The 20,767-nt window shown below is 39.2% G+C and overlaps 2 protein-coding genes across 2 annotated transcripts; both read left to right on the forward strand.

Moving 5' to 3' along the window:
* Positions 1 to 14: 14 nt before the first annotated feature.
* Positions 15 to 7,056, forward strand: vps51 (VPS51 subunit of GARP complex). Its single transcript, XM_020643344.3, has 11 exons — positions 15 to 473; positions 1,117 to 1,246; positions 1,330 to 1,476; positions 1,581 to 1,800; positions 3,134 to 4,052; positions 4,212 to 4,427; positions 4,530 to 4,613; positions 4,708 to 4,842; positions 4,939 to 5,060; positions 5,893 to 5,980; positions 6,054 to 7,056. Exons 1-11 carry the CDS (start codon positions 294 to 296, stop codon positions 6,312 to 6,314), a joined length of 2,502 nt encoding a protein of 833 aa, XP_020499000.2. The 5' UTR covers positions 15 to 293; the 3' UTR covers positions 6,315 to 7,056.
* Positions 7,057 to 7,287: 231 nt separating this feature from the next.
* tm7sf2 (transmembrane 7 superfamily member 2) lies at positions 7,288 to 19,212 on the forward strand. Its single transcript, XM_020643308.3, has 11 exons — positions 7,288 to 7,424; positions 8,974 to 9,056; positions 10,024 to 10,220; positions 10,870 to 10,924; positions 11,368 to 11,562; positions 12,647 to 12,750; positions 14,939 to 15,058; positions 15,142 to 15,310; positions 15,398 to 15,478; positions 15,709 to 15,831; positions 18,326 to 19,212. The coding sequence occupies exons 2-11, from the start codon at positions 8,984 to 8,986 to the stop codon at positions 18,484 to 18,486; spliced, it is 1,278 nt and encodes a 425-aa protein (XP_020498964.2). The 5' UTR covers positions 7,288 to 7,424; positions 8,974 to 8,983; the 3' UTR covers positions 18,487 to 19,212.
* The last annotated feature ends 1,555 nt before the right edge of the window (positions 19,213 to 20,767 follow it).

Raw genomic sequence — 20,767 nt, forward strand, 5'->3', positions numbered from 1 at the left:
GACCGGCTGACGACGTGACACCGGATAGGTTACAAACCCGGAACTACTAACGATTTCAAGCTAGTTGCTTGTGTTGCCGGAGAAATATGACATTTTCTTATAATTGACTCCTAAAAAAAAAATCATCATATTGGGCAGACGACAGCTTAACTTCAAGAACAACAGTCGCTGTGACGCAGAAAATTAACGATTTCAAGCGGTGGTTGTCAGTGTTGTTTTGCTCGTCACCTTTTGTTTATCGTCTTTTCATCTGAACATTTCTCGGCTGGTCTGCGCACAGTAACGTAGTAGTAATGGAAGGTGAGGTGGACGGTCCGATGGTGGACGACCCCGGCAGGAGGCGCAGGGTGCACGGCATGCTGAAGATGTACTACGGGCTGAACGAGGAGGGAAAGGCCGAGGAGCAGCCGGACTCTCTGGATCCCTGCGACATCAACGGGCCGCATTTCGACCCTGAGCTCTTCCTCAACAAGGTGAGAGACCACTGCTGACACCAGGATATCCCACTACTCACACAATGGTCTTTTCAATATGTGCTCATAATGCTGTGTCACTATTGATAACTGGAGCTGCTGAGTGTTTTAATCCAGACAGCTCAAGATATAATCACTTGTTTTATCGAGGGATTGAGTCTGACTGTCTCTTGTCACTGCACACAAACAACATTACTCATTTATTTCCTATAATGTGAGTGTAAATGAATTAGAGAAATCTGGGTGTATAGGAATGGAAGAATCACAAGATATCCAGCTTCCACTGAAGGACCAGCAGGGATTATTTGCACCTGTTGCATGTACTTATGATATATCAAATCCAAACAGTAATTCAAAAGGCAACAGGACTTTGATTCCCTTTTGAATTTAACTTTGAATTACAAAGACCTGGATGACTGAGAACCTTCACAGATTTAATACAGAAGTCTGAATAACTAACAAACAAGAAGGGGATCAATTTCAGCTCTCAGTTTTAAACATGCTTTAGGTAAGCTCTTGCTCATTCAACTGAATGTTTTGGTTATCACAGTAATGAAGACAGCTGTTACATGAAAGAAGAAAAACTGTATTTTACTATGTGCTGTTTTAAACCTGTGTTTATGTGTTTTGTGTCCAAACTCAGCTCAGGCGGGAGTGCTCTCTGGCAGAGTTAATGGATCAGGAGACCTGCATGGTGAGGCAGATCCGCTCTTTGGACAGCGACATGCAGACGCTGGTGTATGAAAACTATAACAAGTTCATATCTGCAACAGGTGTGGGGAAGTGTCACGCTGCATATTTTGTTGACTCTTGCTTCTCTGCTATTTGAATTAATGTTTTCCTCTTCTATTTGTAGACACCATCAGAAAAATGAAGAATGATTTCAAAAAGATGGAGGATGAAATGGATTGCCTGTCTGCCAACATGGCAGCAATCACTGACTTCAGTGCAAGCATCAGTGGTACACTTCAAGACCAGCACACACAAATCACAAAGCTCTCAGGTAAGGAAAGTGGCTGTTTGTTGTTTTTTTTTTGAGTGTTTTGGAAAAGGGTGTTTTTCATGGTGATTATTTTCACATTTCTGTCTTGCCATGTCCATCCTCAGGGGTTCACACTCTGTTGAGGAAGCTTCAGTTTCTGTTTGAGCTGCCTGCCAGATTAAATAAGTGTCTGGAGCTGCAGGCTTACGCACAGGCAGTGAGATCCCACCGGCGTGCCCGCTGTGTGCTGGAGCAGTACAGCCACCTGCCCTCCTTCAAGGGGATCCAGGATGACTGTCACGCCATCATGGACAAGCTGGCACAGGAGCTGCGGCAGAAGTTCAGGTGGGAATCTCTGCTTTCATTCAAATTTCATTCAGAGGCTTCTGTGAGGAAACACCACTAATTTTAGGAAAAATAAATTAATTAAAGTAAAGTGAATGAAATTTAAAAAACCTCCATTTGTCCTTTTACTACGAGTTTTCAATTCTGCATTTAAGCGTCTATTGGGAGAGTTTCGACACAGCTTTATTTTTAATAAAGGCATTTTAGGCCTCAACTGCACAAACACAATATCATCATGTTTAGCCCTCAAATAAATAAACTTGTTTGCTTCTTCTCCAAAACAATAGCTGGTCAACTTTTAAGTTGGTAAAATGTAGCGAAATATCAGCAATCAGTGTTTTCCAGATTTTAAAGGACATCTATTATACTAACTTTCACCATTAATGATGTCAGTCTGAGACACCTATTGAGTAGCGTTGTGAGATGTGTAGCTCAACAACCTCCTTATTTTATCTTATACTGGCGTCAGTAAAATCCCTCATTTCAGACTCTGCCTGAAACGGTTCATTTCAGCTCCAGTCTCTTTAAGGCCCCCCTCCCCACATGCCCACTTTCCTCCTATTGGCCAGCTCTGTTTGCAGTTGCAGGGCAATTTGAGTGAGCTTCCTGATATGCGAGTCGTTATTAGAGCTGCCGGCGTCGTGAGACTTGACATGACGTTCTGGCCAAGTCTCGCAAAGTTATCGTAAGGTCTCGTTCAGGAGGAAACAACGTCTGGGGATTACGCCAGCAACTGTGTATGTTGTATGAATGTATTTAAATATTGATCAGCATTATTGATCTCCTTTAAGGCGTTATCTTCTAAGTTTTAAAAGTAATAATTATTCAAATCAGTAATAAAACCAATGAAGGGTTTCTCCGACACTTAATGATGCGTAGCTTGTCTGCTAGGTTAGATTCCTTCATTGGTTTGAGTCAGGCAGTGCAACAATGTTAGTAATCATATCACATCCATTCATAAATAGCAGTAGGTCCCACAGCTGTTATATTAATTGTATTATATTAGTATAGCAATTGTTGCAGAGGGGTACTCATTATCAGCCATGCTTAAGTCTATGTATGGCAATCTCTATTGGGGAGGGAAAATTGTACAAGAGAACACTTTCTCATTTCAGTGTAGCATATATTGTACATTTTTGTCTAATTTTTTATTGCAAATATTCAGAGTGTTCAACCGAAACCTCAATCAATCTCGTCATGTAGTTATTTGGTTTTTATTATATTTTTTGCTTCCTTGAAAAAAAAAAAAAAAAAGATGGAAGAGATTTATCTGAGGTTGATTTTTCCATTTCTTGTTGATCAACTTGTTCTTCCTGTTCTGTTGTTTTCTCAGGGACGGTGGCTCAAGTGCCAAAGATTTATCCGAGTGTGTGGAGCTGTTGCTACAGTTGGATGAGCCGGCTGAAGAGCTCTGTGATAAATTCCTGAACCATGCACGCTCTCGACTGGAGTCGGACCTGCAGGGTCTGGAGGCAGAGATAAGACCGTACTCATCCTCCTCCTCCTCCTCCATGAAAGATGCTTCCGCACGCAGGTCGCCATCTGCAGCGCCTGGATCTTCCACTGATAACTCCCCTAAAGCCAGCGCTATTCCTTCTCCCTCCTCAAACACCGACATCCTGGAATTCATCGACCGAGGCTGCAATGAATTTGTCAGCAGCTTATGCTTAGTTATCACGTCCTATCAAGAACTATTTATCAACCACGCTCAGACTGGCGAGCTAGCTACTAAAAATATTCCTCAGATGGCGAATGCTAAGCTTAACTTCTTTGTGGATGATCTCGCTGCTCGCTATTTCTCGCTGGTGGAGCGGAGGATACAAGAGGAGAAAGGAGTCGCGGATAACTCGCTCCTGGTCCGTGCCCTTGATCGCTTCCACCGCAGGCTTCAGGCCGTGACAAAACTGCTGCCGGGCTCTTCCGTACCAAACCAGGGGACTGAGATAGTGGTACGAGCGGCAACAGAGCGGGTCAAGCAGTACCTGTCAGCCCTGCAGAGCTTCTACATGGACAGCCTGACGGACGTGAGGCAGGCCCTGGCCACGCCTCGGCTCTCTGGGGCTAGTGCTTCTGTTTCTGGAGGCGGGGCATTCCCAGGGGGCATGGCCTCCAGCAGAGACTCTCCGACCAGCCTGCCAGAGCTGCTCTCCTCCCTGTCATCCTCGATTCTCAATCAGATAAAGTCAGTGCTGGCATCAGTGCATCTCTTCACAGCTAAAGACATCACATTCTCCAATAAGCCCTACTTCAAGGTGAATACTTAATTCCCTTGCATTTACCAGTAAATTTATCAGTGTGCCCCCCCCAAATATCCTTCTCCCACGACGCAACACCTCTACTAGATGTTTTTTTTCAGATTGGTGTGGACTTGTGAGAGCAAACATTATTTCTGTCTCGTCTTCTCCTCACAGGGGGAATTCTGCAGCCAGGGTGTGCGTGAGAGCCTGGTGGTGAGTTTTATAAAGTTTGTGTGCCAGTCCTCTCGACAGTTTTGTGAGACTGCAGGAGACAAAGGAGGTTCGACTCCTCCGGCCCTTCTGCTGCTGCTGAGCCGCCTCTGCTTGGACTATGAAACCTCGACTATCTCCTACATACTCACTCTCACAGATGAACAGTTCCTCGTGCAGGTAAAACAGCTTGTCACCTTTTATAGATTCAGTATGTAAAAAAACAGCAGTTACTCCCCTGGCATCTACATACAGGTCTTCTTTTTTTTTTAAACTTTTCAGCACCACAGTCCTGTAACAGCTGTCACAAGTTTATGTGCAGAAGCCAGGGAGGCAGCACAGAAACTACTGAACCATTATGTAAAGGTAGGTTTTCACTGACTGGCACTTTTTGTACTGTGGGAAAACTGAAAGAGCTGTGCAGGAAAAAAAAAAACTTTTTTGTTGTTTTATTCTGCAGGTCCAGGGACTGATTATCTCCCAAATGTTAAGAAAGAGTGTGGAAACACGAGACTGGGTTAACACAATCGAGCCTAGAAATGTCCGTGCTGTGATGAAGAGAGTGGTGGAGGACACCACCTCCATTGATGTGCAGGTGACACTTCATTAAGCCTGCTCTGTATCGCTCATTAAGCCTCCATTACCATGTGTAGATAAGACTGTTTTATGAACTCTCTGTGCTCCACCACAGGTCGGCCTTTTGTATGAAGAAGGTGTGAGGAAAGCACACAGCAGTGACTCCAGCAAAAGGACTTTCTCCGTCTACAGCAGCTCGAGGCAGCAAGCCCGCTACGCTGCCAGCTACACGCCGAGGTAAATCAGCTGCAAACACACCAGTGAGGTGATGAAACTCAGAGCAGGTCACTTGCCAGTTTAGTTTGATTGTTGTTCAATGGAAGTGCTGTCACATTTTGAAAACATTTTACCGCGTCATGGATAGAATGAACAAGTCTTGGGCTTAATTGAGTCAATTGCCCTGATGCTAAAAGTCCATTATCATTCATGGAGTAAATATAACTCTAATCTTACTTCTTCTGACAGCAGTCAATAAATAACTAACCTAACTAGCTAACAACGTTTTTTTAGGTCAGACTTCTCTAACTTGAGCAGCTCAAAGCACATGTTCATTTCCAGTCAATCTCTCTGGAAGGTATTTATGGGATTGCTCTCAGCAACATGAAACATGAAAACTGCCAGAAATAGCTTTGTAAGTTTAAAAAGAGAGCTAAGAGAAGAGTTTAAACCTTTGCTCCCTCACCTCCACACAGCTGACCAGTCATGAAGTGGAGTAGGCGGGAATGCCAGATTTTCAGTTTTAGAAATCTAAAGACAGGCTCAAAAACAACATTTTGGGTGCTCTTTATGCTGCTGATATTGTGTTAACAGAGTTCATTTGAGATTCACCGTCTGCTTTTTGCCTTATTATTGAGTAAGTGTGAAGATGCAAGTTGAGCAACGACCTATTTTCTAACTATGAGTGACATGGAAGAAAATGGTGACATGGTGAGCCACATGTGTGACAGGCAAACAGCTAATCTGTATTACCTCCTTGTCTTTCTCTGTGGGTGGGACAATCATAACTGAACTGAAAAACAAGGTCATGGTTTTAATTGTTGATTTATGTGAGTCTTTTGTCTGCCTGCAGCGCTCCCATGGATACAAATCTACTGAGCAACATACACAAGCTGTTTTCAGAGAGGATCGACATCTTCAGCTCGGTGGAGTTCAACAAGGTGAGTGAAGAGCGCTCTAATGCTGTTGTGCTTTTTTTAAAGATCTCTCTCAAAAACGTGTCCATTGTTTTAGGTCTCTGTGATGACGGGAATTATAAAAATCAGTTTGAAGACATTCCTTGAGTGCGTCCGCCTGCGTACATTTGGTCGTTACGGGCTGCAGCAGATCCAGGTGGACTGCCACTACCTGCAGATGTACCTGTGGAGGTTCGTCTCTGATGAGAACCTTGTGCACTTCCTTCTGGATGAGATTGTGGGGAGCTCCGCCCACCGCTGCCTCGATCCAGCCCCGATGGAGCAGAGTGTGATCGAGGTCATCTGCGAACGAGGTTAAAGCTCAAAGAGCAGCACAAATCCAAACACTGTTTCACGAACACAGACAGAATAACCACATACACTGGAATCACTGTTCAATGTTAAATTTATTGATTTAGAGTCATGTGATGAATTAAAATGTTGTTGTGTTTAAATGCACAAACTTTTGTGAAGCTCACAGTCCTCCTGTCAGTCTTCACTGAGAAAATGATTAAACCCAACAAGAGCTTGTTCTTCTTCATTTGATGGCAAGCACTTTACTTCTGTAGAAATAAGAATACATCTTTGAACACTAAGGAGAACCAAACAGCACTTCACTGTTTTATTATCAAGAAGCTCTCCGTGCTTGACCGTCAGTGAATTTAGTCAGATCTGCGTTACACTCCTCCACCTGCAAAGATAGGAAATAAAGAATTATCAATGATCCAAGTGGAGCTTATTTAAAGCTTTTATGCCTTGAAGGAAACGTGTGAAAACAGAGTATGAAAGAGTAAGAATAAAAAAAGTTGTGTCTTGTGGAAATCTCATATATTAATCTTAAATGCTGTTGAGGCCTTTTGCGGAATAATTAGCAATGTGAACATCATCTGATTAAGTAATCTGTGTTTAACACTAACATAAACATGACAGATTTGTGCTGGTGTCTTCTACCTCCAGGTTAGTTGACTCTCTGTTTTCTCTGTGCACGTCTTCCACACATGAACTGTTTGTTATTTCAATAATGTACATGTTTGTCTACAATAAAAATGTATGAAAGTGAAGACATTTGTGTGCCTTTTGTTTCAGAACCATAACGGACATTATTTATTTTATTTTTTTGCAATTGCATTCTCTATAATGAAGATATTACTGGTACATTATACAATGTATTAACGGAATTCAGGTGTATTTCACAACTACTCACTTCAGAACGGAGCTGACTGTCGCCACCTCATGAACCCATCTTATTGGCTGGGCCCTTTTGTCTCCACCCTCTTCTGATGACAATGGAGGATTCTGATTGGCTCAGAGGGCTCTGTGCTGTGGAACGTCCTTCGAGGGCGTTCCATTCTGCATGCTGCTGGAAAAAAAAATCCACTTTACCAGACTCTTAATTACTATCACGGTTTCACCTCCATGACAAACACCGGTAAGATACTGTATCTCTCTGTAAATACATATCAAGACTAACAGCTTTGTGCTCTTAAAATACTCAGTGTATTGTTAAATGTGTCTCGCGCTCAGGTTATGTTAGCATCGGCAGGTAAACGTCCTCTCATGTTTCATTATAGAAATGTCGCTGTACTCAGACACAGACACTCAAAGCAATTTGACCTGAACTTTGTCTCTTATTCACGATAACAATCTCAATAACCAAACTTTTCACTAGAATACTGTATAAGGGCTCATTTGGTCAAATATACAATAAAAACCAAATCTTTAATTTAACCTGAAACATCACTGAGCTATTTCTCCTGCAATTCTGTAGCCTATAAATATATCAACGTATCAGTGTCATTTGTCAGGTTTTTGTTTGTCATAATGTGTTCAGCTATATGTAGGATTTCCTTAAGGTAGTGTTATTATGTATTTTAGGAGCTGTACTCCTGCTCAAAATATCTTTATTACGTTTTGAAAAGCCAGACAGAGAGAGACTGAAGGAAAAACTAAATTCTAATTTGTTACTTTTAAAGTAAGTGGAGGTAAAACGAAAGACGTTTCACAATGTTGCTGTTATTATTGTGAATAATAATTTAAACTCCTTTACACAAAGGTATGAAAAGGAACAGATTTCATTTCAATGTTTATTTGAAAAAATAATAATCAATAATAGTGCATGATTTTATTAGTTCAATGTAAGAGAGGGGACCTCCAGACATCACATCCTCACTGAAAACATCATGTAACGTTACATTCTCACTTTCAATGTGGACTAGTTGTAACATTTCAGTGTTTACTTGTATACTTTATCACCTGTTGGACTGTAGGTGTCTCAATATTTCTTTCAAATGTATAGATCATTGTTTGTACAATTTGGTTACTTCATATCAATTCAAGCAGCTTTGCGCTGACCCAAACTGAGGAGGACAAACATCACCAATGATGAAGTTCCTTTAATGGATAATAATGCATCACAATAAATGATAAGACTTGACCTAATATGTTGTGCTTTAAATAAAGGACACTGTTTGGTAACTATATCTTTTAGTGAAGTATAAAATGTTGTGATTAATAAATATATATTTTTTAAAGCAGAGATACCTCAAAGTTGTGCTCATGGTATAGAACTATATATATATATAGAGAGAGAGAGAGAGAGAGAGAGAGTGTAAATGTACTACTGTTTATTCTGCATCACTGCTATTCACAAAGATTTCACTTTGTTTGCGATTAGGCTCATGCGCTGAGGTTAAAGATCATGCTGAAACAATTTGTACCATAAGACTGTGCTAATATTAGCTCTAAGGCTAAGTGCTAATGTTAAGAGTCAAAGTTGTATTGCAATAAGTTTACAGATTACACTGAGGATAATTGCACATTTAAAGGTTTATAATTGAAAATGTTTGTATTTGGTGTGGATAAAAGATAATCAGCATGCTTAGTTAGTCTGTCTTGTGTCATTTGAACTAAATGGCTTTGTTGCTGTCAGTGTTTTTATGAAATGTGTTTATTTGACTGATTTGTTCATATTTTCTCAGGAGACCAACAATGAAGCCCAACAGTCAAGCGCTCAAACACAAATCTTCTCATGACACAGAGAGGGAATTTGGAGGAACCCTGGGTGAGTAACAGCAGATCAGGCTCCATTTCCTTATGTGAAATATTTTGACGTATTCTGCAGCAACATTTGCTTTCACATTGGCTCCCGTTGAATCAGTAGATAAGTAGTAGATTGCTCTTAATTCATCCGTTATTAATTTAAAATGCAGAGTCTATATTGTTGTCTCCGCAATGTTTTTTCTTTTTTAAACTAATGTAGATCCAAGGTAAATTTGAAGCTATGTATGTTAAAGAGCAGTGTGTATTTCTTACTGAAAACAAGCAAGTTTAACAAAAGAAAAAAAGATATAGTGACATTAACAGCCAGCATACAAAAGAGCTTTCAAACTAATTTATTAGGAATAATATTCAGACACAGTCACGGGTATTGTTCCATAAAATTGCTAAATGCACTATTCTGGTAGTTCATAAAGCTGCTGTCACTATAAAATTAATAAGATAACAAAACTCACTGCAGACAAGATCACTAGTTTCACAGCAGGACCGCTCATTACAGCTCTAATTGACAATCAAACAAAACCACCAAGTAGGCTTTTACATTGTAGACATGACATGGAATAATAGAACAAATGCATTACAGACTCTGTGTGTGTGTGTGTGTGTGTGTGTGTGTGTGTGTGTGTGTGTGTGTGTGTGTTGTTGTGGTGCTTTATCCCCTGCTGTCTTCTTTAAATTGAGCATCACAGCCAATTTGCGCTCCACTTATTTTAAAAGTGAAATCATGTTTTGAAGCTGACGGTTCAGCTCTCAGCAGAATACTGATCAGACAGTAAAGTGAACAGCCAGGTTTTATTTCACCGGCAGTGACAGCTAATCTACTCCGTTTACAACTATGCTGTTATTAAACATGTTTTGTAAATCACTGGGATGCTGCTTTAATGTTTTTCTATAAATTAAACCCAGTAATGTCAGCCAGGTTGTCCAAACCCGACCAGTCTGTCTTACTTTTATCTGTAATCGTCTATCAGGTGCTGTGTGCATTCCTATCTTTCTTCCATTGACGGTGCTCTTCCTGATCTCCGTGAGTCGATCCCCTGAGGCCAGTGTGCTCCAGTGGCCACCTTCCCTCCCCTCCACTGAGCAGCTGTGGGACCCTCTGGCCCCTGTGATTCTGCTGGGCTGGATCGGTCTGCATGCACTTCTCTATATGATGCCACTAGGAAAGGTACATTACGCATGTTCGTAGGCCTGATGCATGTTAAAGTTACTCTAATACACAGTTAAGATGCCTCTGGAAGACTTTTTAGGGCCATAAGGCTGTTTGGAGATACAACCATTCATGGAATCATGATTGCATGATGAAGGACTGGGTCATGGTTAATCCTTCAAAATGTAGAGATGAAGGTCGTCTATCAGCTTTCAATGGAATTGTGATAACATGGTCATCATACTGTTAGTGCTGTTTAAATAAATGGAGATACAAATGACTAAATGTGTTATTAAAGCTGCACGACAAAACATTTGCTGAACAGTGGCCACAAGGGATAATAACAAAAAAAAATCCCTTTTGAGCTTGCCTTACTTTCCTTAGAAGCGCAGGTTGAAACCATAGACTGTATAAAAAAAATATATGATACAATAGCAGTAGGCCGTCCCCACCAACAAAATACATATGTATAAGGTATAAGGTATATGATGTGCATATTCATACAGATATGACTAGAATTTTGATTAGTAGACGTTTTACCTAAATTATACCTGCTAGTAGGATAATAAGATAAGACCTAATTCATTACCTGAGAGAAGAGTATGACTTTTTTTCTGATAATAAAAAGTAAAAACATAAAACATATGTTCAACATGTTCCCCTGCAGGTGTCTGAAGGATTAGTGCTGAGAGATGGAAAACGTCTCAAGTATCCCATAAATGGTCTGTTGTGTTTTATTTACATCTGTTAGTTCATATAAATGTGTCGAAAGCACAATTTGAATTGTTAGATATCTGAAGTGGGATTTTCACTTGAACTTCTAGTAGATGATAATTGTGCTCTTTAGTATTATTTTCTATACAGTGTAATTCTAAGAACTAATATTAGGATAGCTGTGATAATCCTGTGTTTGACTTTTACCACAGTTTGAGTGTTATATCTTTATTCTTCGCTTAGTACTTCACCGTTATGCCTTTTTTATTTTGATACTCTTTATATTTAGGCCCTTAACTTACTGGCCTACTCACCTCTTGTGAGAGTTTACTGGAGTTATATAATCTGAAGTTTAACATCTTATATCTTTTACCTTTATTTAGACCAGCCTCAGTCAGCTCATCTACCCCCCAGGCTGCAGGACTTACTTCTATTTGTTTGTCTCCCTCAGGTTTTCATGGCCTGTGCGTCAGCGGAGTGCTGCTCATGTTGTTTCTGGGGCTCGGGGCTCCTCTGGGGTATCTGTTTGAGCTGCTGGTGCCTCTGGCCGTATGTGCAATAACAGTGTCATTCCTGTTCTCCATCTACCTCTACATCCGCTCCTTTTGGGCTCCTTCACATGCTCTCGCTTTGGGGGGCAACACAGGTGAACACATCATTAAAGGAAGAATGCCCTCTAAAAGACTGTTTAAAACTCTTACCTGAGGTGTACTGTGCATTTTGAGGCTTTTTTTACTGCTTGTTATAGGATTTTTGGTACTCCTGTGGGTAATTACCTAACAGCTAAGCTCTTCAGGAGCCTGCAGATATCAGGCAACAACTGAACACTTACTTTTAAGTGATCTGACCTTGCTACACCGGCAAGCTGTGCCCGACTGTACCTGAAAGGCGGAAAACAGAGAGCATTCAGAATTATGATTCAGCTCCTGCTCACTGATTATTACATTCAACCCATATTGTGGAAAGACAGAACTGGCAAGGTGTACAACATGTTTATAGAGCCATGTAATGAAATCATACAAAGAATCAGCTCTCCTTGGTGCCTCAGTCAAAGATCTATAACCTTTCTGAAGTAGAAAATTGGCACATGCACGTATGAATAATAAAAGCAACAACTTACCTATGAATCGTTTTTAGGCAGGCTTACAAGCAAAAAAAATCTACAAATTGTTAATCCTCATCTGCCTCAGTTTTAACTTGTTGATCTTGGATTATGTGCTAGATTGTAAATGTTAGGATGATATTTTGCTGTCAGCATTATTTCTGGATAAAACGAGCATTCATTGTATCTGTATGCTAATTGTAAAGAGCAGAGACGGGCAGGGGAAATATATATGCAAAGGATCAATTTAGACCTTCAGATCACAAATACTCAAAAATAGGATAAAAGAAAAGATTGTGACTTTTGATTTCAGGAAAAAGAACAGGTGAAACTAACACTACTGTATCATGCAGACAGGTTGGCTCTGTTCCAAACCTGAGAGGTTCTGATAGAGCTGTTCTTTCATGGAATGACATGGCACAATGTCTGCAGTTAGAAAACACCTGATTTATCTGTAGATTTAATGAAACTCTTCAACAGCTTTTTACAACAAATATGTGGCAGCTAGCTGCTAACTAACTGAATGCTAATACATGATTTTATTTAGAGTGTGATTAAAAGTTATGACATAACATGCTTCAGTCACCATCAAACATGATGCTTTACTCATTCATTCTGTTTTGTTCAGGAAATCCTCTTTATGACTTCTTCATCGGACGGGAGCTCAACCCTCGGATTGGAAACTTTGACCTTAAATATTTCTGTGAACTCAGACCAGGTCTGATCGGTTGGGTGAGTTTACCTGAAGTTACAATCAGTTCATTCGATATTTCTGTTTGACTTTGAGAAAAATGTTGGTTAAACTTTTCATATACAGTATGTTTGTGCACTGTATGGAACTGTTGCTGAGCCAGGGCCAAGAGCAATAGTTTATGAATTGATGACCTTTTTCCTTTAATTTATAATTAAAATTGTGAAATGTGAACTATTTCAACTTGTGCTATTCTCATACTGTACAAAGAAAAACATGCAGTAAAACAATAGGACTTCATTTGTATGTAAAACTTGGACAAAACAAAAATATAATAAATTTCACAACATTATTTAAAGAATAAGCTGATACCTCTAAAGCTATGATCTGTTTCTTGCCACAATATTTTATTTTATTTAATAAGTATTAATCATGATTTGTTAGTACTGGTCGGTAGTTTTGGTTTGAGAACACAAACACACCAACAGGGGGCGGTGTTGCTCTCTCGTGACTCTTCTTTGACACAGAATCAGGAACTCTTCCTGATGAGCTGACCCACTGAGACATTTGTTAGAAAACAATGATGTTGATGATAATATGTGTCTGAGTCATTAGACCAAACGAGATCAAATTAAAAACTTTCCGTGATGGAAACAAAGAAGGTTCATAAAAGATTCAGAGAGGGAGAGAACAAGCTTCTCGTTATCTACACATACAAAACCCAAACAAAAAGAAAGGCAGGGAAATTATGTAGTCACACTTGACTTGTAATGTGTCCTAATTTACATTTTTTTCAATCTAAATTTACAGTAAAAAGAGTCAAACCTTTTCACATCGGTTTGTTTAAAAGCCAGGTGCGTAGGAGAGGACAGAAAAAGCTCCCACCAACTGACTACAGACAGTGTGTGGGAGAGTTCGGCTTCCTGTTGAATGTTAAAACTATTTACTTTTTACTTTCAACATCTCACAATTGGGTCCCCAAAAAGTTTCAAATTGTATTTTTTTAATGGCCTTTTTGTTTTTTATATAAATCAACATCATAGGATTGATATAGTATTATATATAACATTGGTCATTTTACTGTGAATAGTGTATGATGGTCTACAACTCGATAGAGACATAACAACTTCTCTTGGTTTATATGTAATGCAAAATAATAGTTTAACAATACAGTCATGTAGACACATATTTACACATTAAAGTACACAAACTTTGCAAGGCTTATTTTTGAGTTATTCACGACTTGCAGTGATGTTTGTTTTTTGATTTTTCAAACAAATTTGATCTTTTATTAAAGCATCAAAACCCCCTCTCTCTCTCTCTCTCTCTCTCCATCACAACCTCTCCAACATGCAAGTCATTAATACATCAAAAAGTCTTCTTTACCAGATGGGAAACTTTGTGGTCAGGTGTTTTTTTAGGTAAAGAAACCTGGTTAAGTTATTTTAGCGTTCATAGAAAATGTTTTACGAAATGCTCAAAAAGTTGCCACTCATTTAGATACAGCTGTGTAATAGAACACAGTTTAATGAAAAAGGTCTGTCATAAATTACCTTTACAAATGTTTGTAATCTTAAGTTTTTATTAATGTGTTAGCAGAAGTATATATTATATAAATTATATTCTATGTTTTTAAGTCAAGGTTAAAGGTGACAATGAACCCTATTTTATTATTTGGAAGTGTTTTTAATGTTGTGCGGCTTATTAACCTTACATACTGTACAGGGAAACACCTTTAAATAAACTGTTACTAAATACAAAACTACACAATCAGTTTATATTTTTTATAGCACCAAATCACAACATAAGTAATCTCATGTCACTTGACATACAGTACAAAGCGTCTGTAGTACAAACTCTTTACAGTAATCTTTATAGACATCCAACAATCCTTCTACTCAACCATGAATTACAAAACTTGAAATTGTGGCAGAGCTGTTGAATTGGATTTATGTTTGATTTGACATAAGGATTTTATTAGAGCGTGCATGACAATTAATATGTGAAATGATGTGAACAAACTTTATTTTCTTTGCTGGTTTTAGTTATGTAAGTCTTAAGTGTCAGGCTTTTTTAAAATATGTTCACAGAAAGTTTTTATCAGGCCACACAGTGCCGTTGTGACATTTTTGCTGACCTTTCAAGTTACCAATACTGGAAATAAGTGTGAAATCTCTCCACTTTATGAGTGATGATTGACAGCATTAACCTCTCCTGTTTATCTCTCAGCTGGTCATAAACCTGGGCATGCTGATGAAGGAGGTGGAGCTCAGAGGATCCCCGTCGCTCGCCATGATTCTGGTCAACAGTTTCCAGCTTCTGTACGTGGCGGACGCTCTGTGGAACGAGGTGAGATTTCCCCCACGAGGCATCTTTGTTCTTGTATCCATTTTGACTGTGTTCTTACTTAACCTCTGTTGTGCTTAAAACAGGAGGCTGTTCTGACAACCATGGACATTGTGCATGATGGTTTCGGCTTCATGCTGGTCTTCGGTGACCTGGCCTGGGTCCCCTTCACTTACGGCCTGCAGGCTGCCTTCCTGGTCGTGCACCCACAGACCCTGAGTTCACTCGGAGCAGCAGTAATAATAGCACTGAATGGTAATAAGATCTCTTTTTCTTTAGGCTGTAATATGCTGTGACTCATGGTTGAAGATGGAGATGCTACAGTTTTCTCTTTTCCCTCAGGTATTGGATACTATATTTTCAGAAAATCCAACTCTCAGAAGAACCAGTTTAGACGAGACCCTACACATCCAAGTGTTGCAAGTGGGTACTCTAAAAATGTTATTGTGTCTTTTAACTTGTGTATGATCTTGTTTATACTCTTTCCTATCTTATTGTTAACAATGAAAGTGAACTGGTGCTGCATGTGTTAAGAGGATCAAAATGTCTCTCCTCTCGGTAAGGGAAGGAGTGAAGTGGTAGAAGATGAGCTGATATGAAGTGACTTGCAATTTTTACTCTGAAACATCTTCTTTTCCCATGACTCCCTGCAGGACTGGAGACCATCGCCACAGCAACAGGGAAACGTCTGCTTGTGTCCGGCTGGTGGGGTCTGGTTCGTCATCCTAATTACCTCGGTGACCTCCTGATGGCCCTGGCCTGGTCTCTGCCATGTGGTAAGACAGCTTTACAGCCACCCACAGCTTGTTTTGCAAGCAGGACGCAGCAACAGTTTGTAACACCAATGAACTCTCATTAGAGAAAGTGGATGAGGTCATAGATAAGAGATGCCAGAAATAACCAAATATAACCCTAAAGGTCCGCACCAGAATGGCTTCGTGAGGCAGATCATTTTTACTGTTTGAAAAAGAAAGGAATTATAGTAGTACTTCATGGACATAAAGTCCATTAGTGTGTGGTCTTTAGTAAATATGGGAACAAGCAGAAAGTTAGTTACAAAAAACCCAAACCAGTGTCTATGCTTTTCTTTCCAGGGAGTCTCTTTGGTAGCCTCAGGGAGACTCCCTGACAAAGGCTCGATGCTGAAAGGATGTGAGTTTGTTTTTAGGTCCAACATAGGCATGCCGACTTTACTAATAACATAAGGATTTATTATCAAAAAATACTTACATAAGGAGTCCCATTGCATCTAGGTCAGAGAAATTAATTAAAGTGCAAGAACCTTAAACTGCAGTTCTTTAAACCACCAGCAGGAGGCAATTTCTCTAACTGAAAAATGTATGGACCGCTACGGAAAAATGACACTATCTATGAGTTGATAAATGAACTCAGGTAACATTGTTCTAATGATTTTGGCTCAGTACCAAGGTTCAAGTCTACTTTAATACAGCTCGATGTTCATTTTTTAATTCATAGTCCCTTTTGGAGTGAAAATGATCAGCATGGCTACCTGTTATTGAACTTTTGCTACCACACAACCTCTCACCAAGAGTAGAAGCTTTAGTTTGGGTAACAAATTTGTTCTTAAATTCTTAAGTTTTTTAGGAAGATTCTGGGATTCACCCATGTTTTCTTATGGGGGATTTGTTCTCAGGTGAGAACAGAAGTTACGAACACTCAAGAGCACTCTGACTTTACATACAGTTGAGTGCTGACCCGGCTCGGGCAAAATTACTTCTTCAGTTTTATAATATGTTAAGGTTTACGTTACAATATTTTGTTTCATAATTTGTAAAATCTTTCATCAATATTGTGATGATCATAAAAATCAGAGTGGTCTTTTAAAATAAATAACAAGACACTTCAATAATATTAAGGATGTGTGTTGCATCCCGTGCGTCATTTTTCTTTGTTCCTGTGTAACCGTTACTCACACTGCTGAATAAAACAGCTTGTTTGCTGCTGACCTTTAGCAGAAGTACCTCCACTTCACAACTGATAAAGTTTCTTCACTGTTAGGAGTCTGCTGCTCTGCTGGCGCCTTCTTCAGCCCTCATCTCGACAACCCTATTTTTTGCTACCAGCATGTTTCTGCTTGTCTTTAGGGCCCCGCACTCATGCCCTTTTATGGGCATGCGCTCTTAACCTCCAAACACAAAGACATAAGAACACAGCTGCGAACAATTCAGTCATTACGTATAAAAAGGTTGGAGAGTCTGATGGAGAGTCTTGTTAGAAATCTTCTTAAGAACAACTTAAGAAAATTTGTAAGATAATTCTTAAGGAGATATTGGTGACTTACTGGATCACCTTAATATGGCAAAGTATAAAGTAGACAGTTGTTAAATTTTTACATTCAGTATATATGGAATGACAGCAGTACCGTCTTTGAGTTGTATTTGTGGTCCCCTGGTTATTATAAGTGAAGAATTTGCTCAGTTTTAGCTCTGTTTTGGGTCTCCACCGACTTCTGATTTAAATATTTGCCATTAACTGTGTCTGCGCCGTGCAGGTTGTTCACAGGGGGTAATTCAGAGACTTTATACTTGAAGAGAAGCCTCGGACAGCAGGGAGATAGTATCCGAGTATTGAGACAGAACCAAAACAAATAGCTAAAAGAGGCTAAAGAGACTCAAAAAGCTAAGGGGATTTACAGAATGGACTTACGTTAGAATAAGCAATAAAAGACATCAACACTCCATTATTTGCTCTTTTGTAAGCTGCCTTATATGTTTTCAAAGCGCACTCCTTTAAATTGTGACTGTCAGACTTTTGTTAGCGCTGACACATCCTGCTCATTGGTATTCAAGCTTCTCACTGCCTTTGTAATAGAGATGTACTGTAGTTTCCGCCATAATTACTGCTGCAGATGTCACAAACTGCTGAATTATGCACTGAAAAGGGAAACGATCCTGCTGACATGTTCAGGACTGATGAAAGCTGCTCTGACAAATTGGAACAGTGGTTACATCAAGACTCTGACTGAAGGAACAATGACTGGAGAAAAAAGGGTTGTTTTTTTTTCAGAAACAGTCAAAGTGCAGTCATGAGATGATTCAACTGTGTGAACATTAAAAGCTTTGTTTCGAGCTGATTGTCCATACATATTGTAGATCCAAGGTGCTTATACAACTATTACAGAGCTTTTGATGTCATACACATTTATGAGCATTGATGTCAATTGTAAAAAGACGATGTTTACTCTGTTTTGATCATTTGATAATGCTTCAGTCCTGCTAACAGTCTTTGCTTGTTTGTTCCTTTCTTCAGGTTTCTCACATCTCCTGCCGTACTTCTACGTTATATATTTCACCGTCCTGCTGATTCACAGAGAGGACCGCGATGAGCGACAGTGCAGGGCCAAATATGGACTAGCATGGGAGACCTACTGCAGACGGGTGCCCTACAGGATCTTCCCTTATATTTACTGAGCAACGCAGCAGAGGAGTTGAATGGGACCAAAACTATCACACAAGTCCAAAAAACTTAGCAATAACTTGAACAGAACATTCTTTCTTGGAGGATCATTATTTTAAATTTAATATTCAATTCAATGTGACCTGAAAATTAAACAAGGAAACTATTAGGCTGTGAGAATAATGAGCCGGCATGGCCTTTTGCCCTCATTCATTTTTCTCACGACTTAAAGGCTCCAGCTGTAGTACATCTGAAGATAATGTTTCATGTCTCGACTGTTTCATGAAACTTCTTGGAAAAAGTATCTTGAATATCTCTTGAAATACATTTCCATACAAACATTAGTGCCTTTTTTGAATAAAAAAAAAAGTCACTGGCATTTTTTAAATGTTTTTGTTGTTTTGTGTTTTCTATGTTTTACATTTGAAATAAATATATAAAATAGCAGCCGACAGGAGCCTTTACGTTTGGAATTTGCATGTTCTTCCTGAGGATGAAAAGGAACTCATTAAGTCATTTTGGGACGTTTAATTGCTGAGGTGTGAGTGGTTGTTTTTTTTTGACTGCTGGGATCAGCTCCAGCACCCCCACTCCCCTAACAGGATAAGTAGTATAGACGATGGATAGAAGGATGTATAAAAACTACAAACTGCACTGAATCATGCCTCTTAATAACAGTTTCGGAGAGTTATTTGTACCTCTGAGCATTGTGTGTAACAAAATAAAGTTTGGTTAATATAGGGGGAGCTCTGCAGTCATTCATTCAATGTGAAGAAAAAACTTTTGTCCATTATATAAGATCTGAACCTCAGTCTTTGGAAGTATGCTGGAGACAGCTGAAAGAGCAGCTATCACTGTAGCTTTGAGCTGCCATCTTCACAGCCTGTGGAAATGGCAGCTAATAGCTGTGTCAGTTTTTTAATAACCTTTTCCAATTTGTTATCGTCGTCCTGTTTAAGTGGGTTTTTTTCCCAGCACACGGGTCGTAAAAGCAGTAGCTCACCAAGCCTCTGGGCTCTTCAAACGTCTGTCAGGCCTCAGCTTTGAACACAGTGCTCCAAATGACTCTGAAGGAACAAAAAGGTATGAAGGGAGTGTTAGTTCAGTAAAATATTCCTGTGTCAGACTGAAAGCTATGTGTCTTCTTGAGACTTTGCATCAGAGCAGGTTGATTCACCGTGGAGTTGACAGGTGGGCGTATTATTAACAGACTGATGCGTCAACGTGAGAAAATGGTTTTGGAAAGGTGCTCTCTAAGTAGTATATCTTACATGATGTTCTGTTACTTATATAGAATATTCATTTTTGTCATACTAACATGTTGTTGTAGTAAGCATTTTTTTTGCTGTTTGTCTGAACATTAGATGCATTAAATTTGCACTTTTCAATTATAAACCTTCATTTCACCTTAAAGCCCATTTTTCAGTTCAGCCGTCCTCTGACCTCGCCTACACAGCACTCAAGCCATTTCATGTTGTTTTTCATATGCTGAGTGCTAATTAGGAATCTACTTGTATATCCAGATTGTTGTCTACATGGTGGCTGCATAAAAACACAAGCTTATATACAGTATATATACAGTATATATATATATATGTGGTTTTGTGTATTGTGTGTATACTTTGTTTTACAGCTCAAGCTATTGCTCATATTTATGTGTAGAAAAAAGTGTGATAACGTGTTATGTTATGGTGTCATAAGAGATAAGTCATTTGATTTGTGGCTACTACTACTACTTATACTACTACAACTACTACATGCCTGTGTGCGTGCATGAGTGGTTGATTTGTATTTTATTGTCGCCATCATCAGCCCAGGGACAACAGATGGCTATTAGCTAGTTAATTAAATCTGGTACAAAGCAACTTTTCTCTACTCAGACTAATGTTTGTACACTGTCCCTTATTTACAGAAGCGCATTGCATTCATGTGGGGAATTATTTTTTGCCTGGCTTCTTCTAATTGCGAGATAAATATCCTGTTATAACGAGAAAAGACTTCGTTATAACGAGAAAAGATTTCTTTATTACGAGAAAAGATCTTGTTATTACGAGATAAAGATCTCGTTATTACGAGATGAAGATCTCATTATAATGAGAAAAGATTTCGTTATTACGAGAAACCAGGCAAAGAATAATAATAATAATAATAATAATGAATTCAATACACTTCCGTACTTATTCAACTAAACAAAAAACATAAAATCCAGTTACAGAAAAACACATTTTAAAAACTGAAAGTCTCTTTTGACCTTTGACAAGTTTCAAAAAACGTATCTTAAAAGCAATCTAAAAA

The sequence above is a fragment of the Labrus bergylta genome, chromosome 14 (assembly GCF_963930695.1).
Source record: "Labrus bergylta chromosome 14, fLabBer1.1, whole genome shotgun sequence".
Taxonomy (NCBI): Eukaryota; Metazoa; Chordata; class Actinopteri; order Labriformes; family Labridae; genus Labrus; species Labrus bergylta.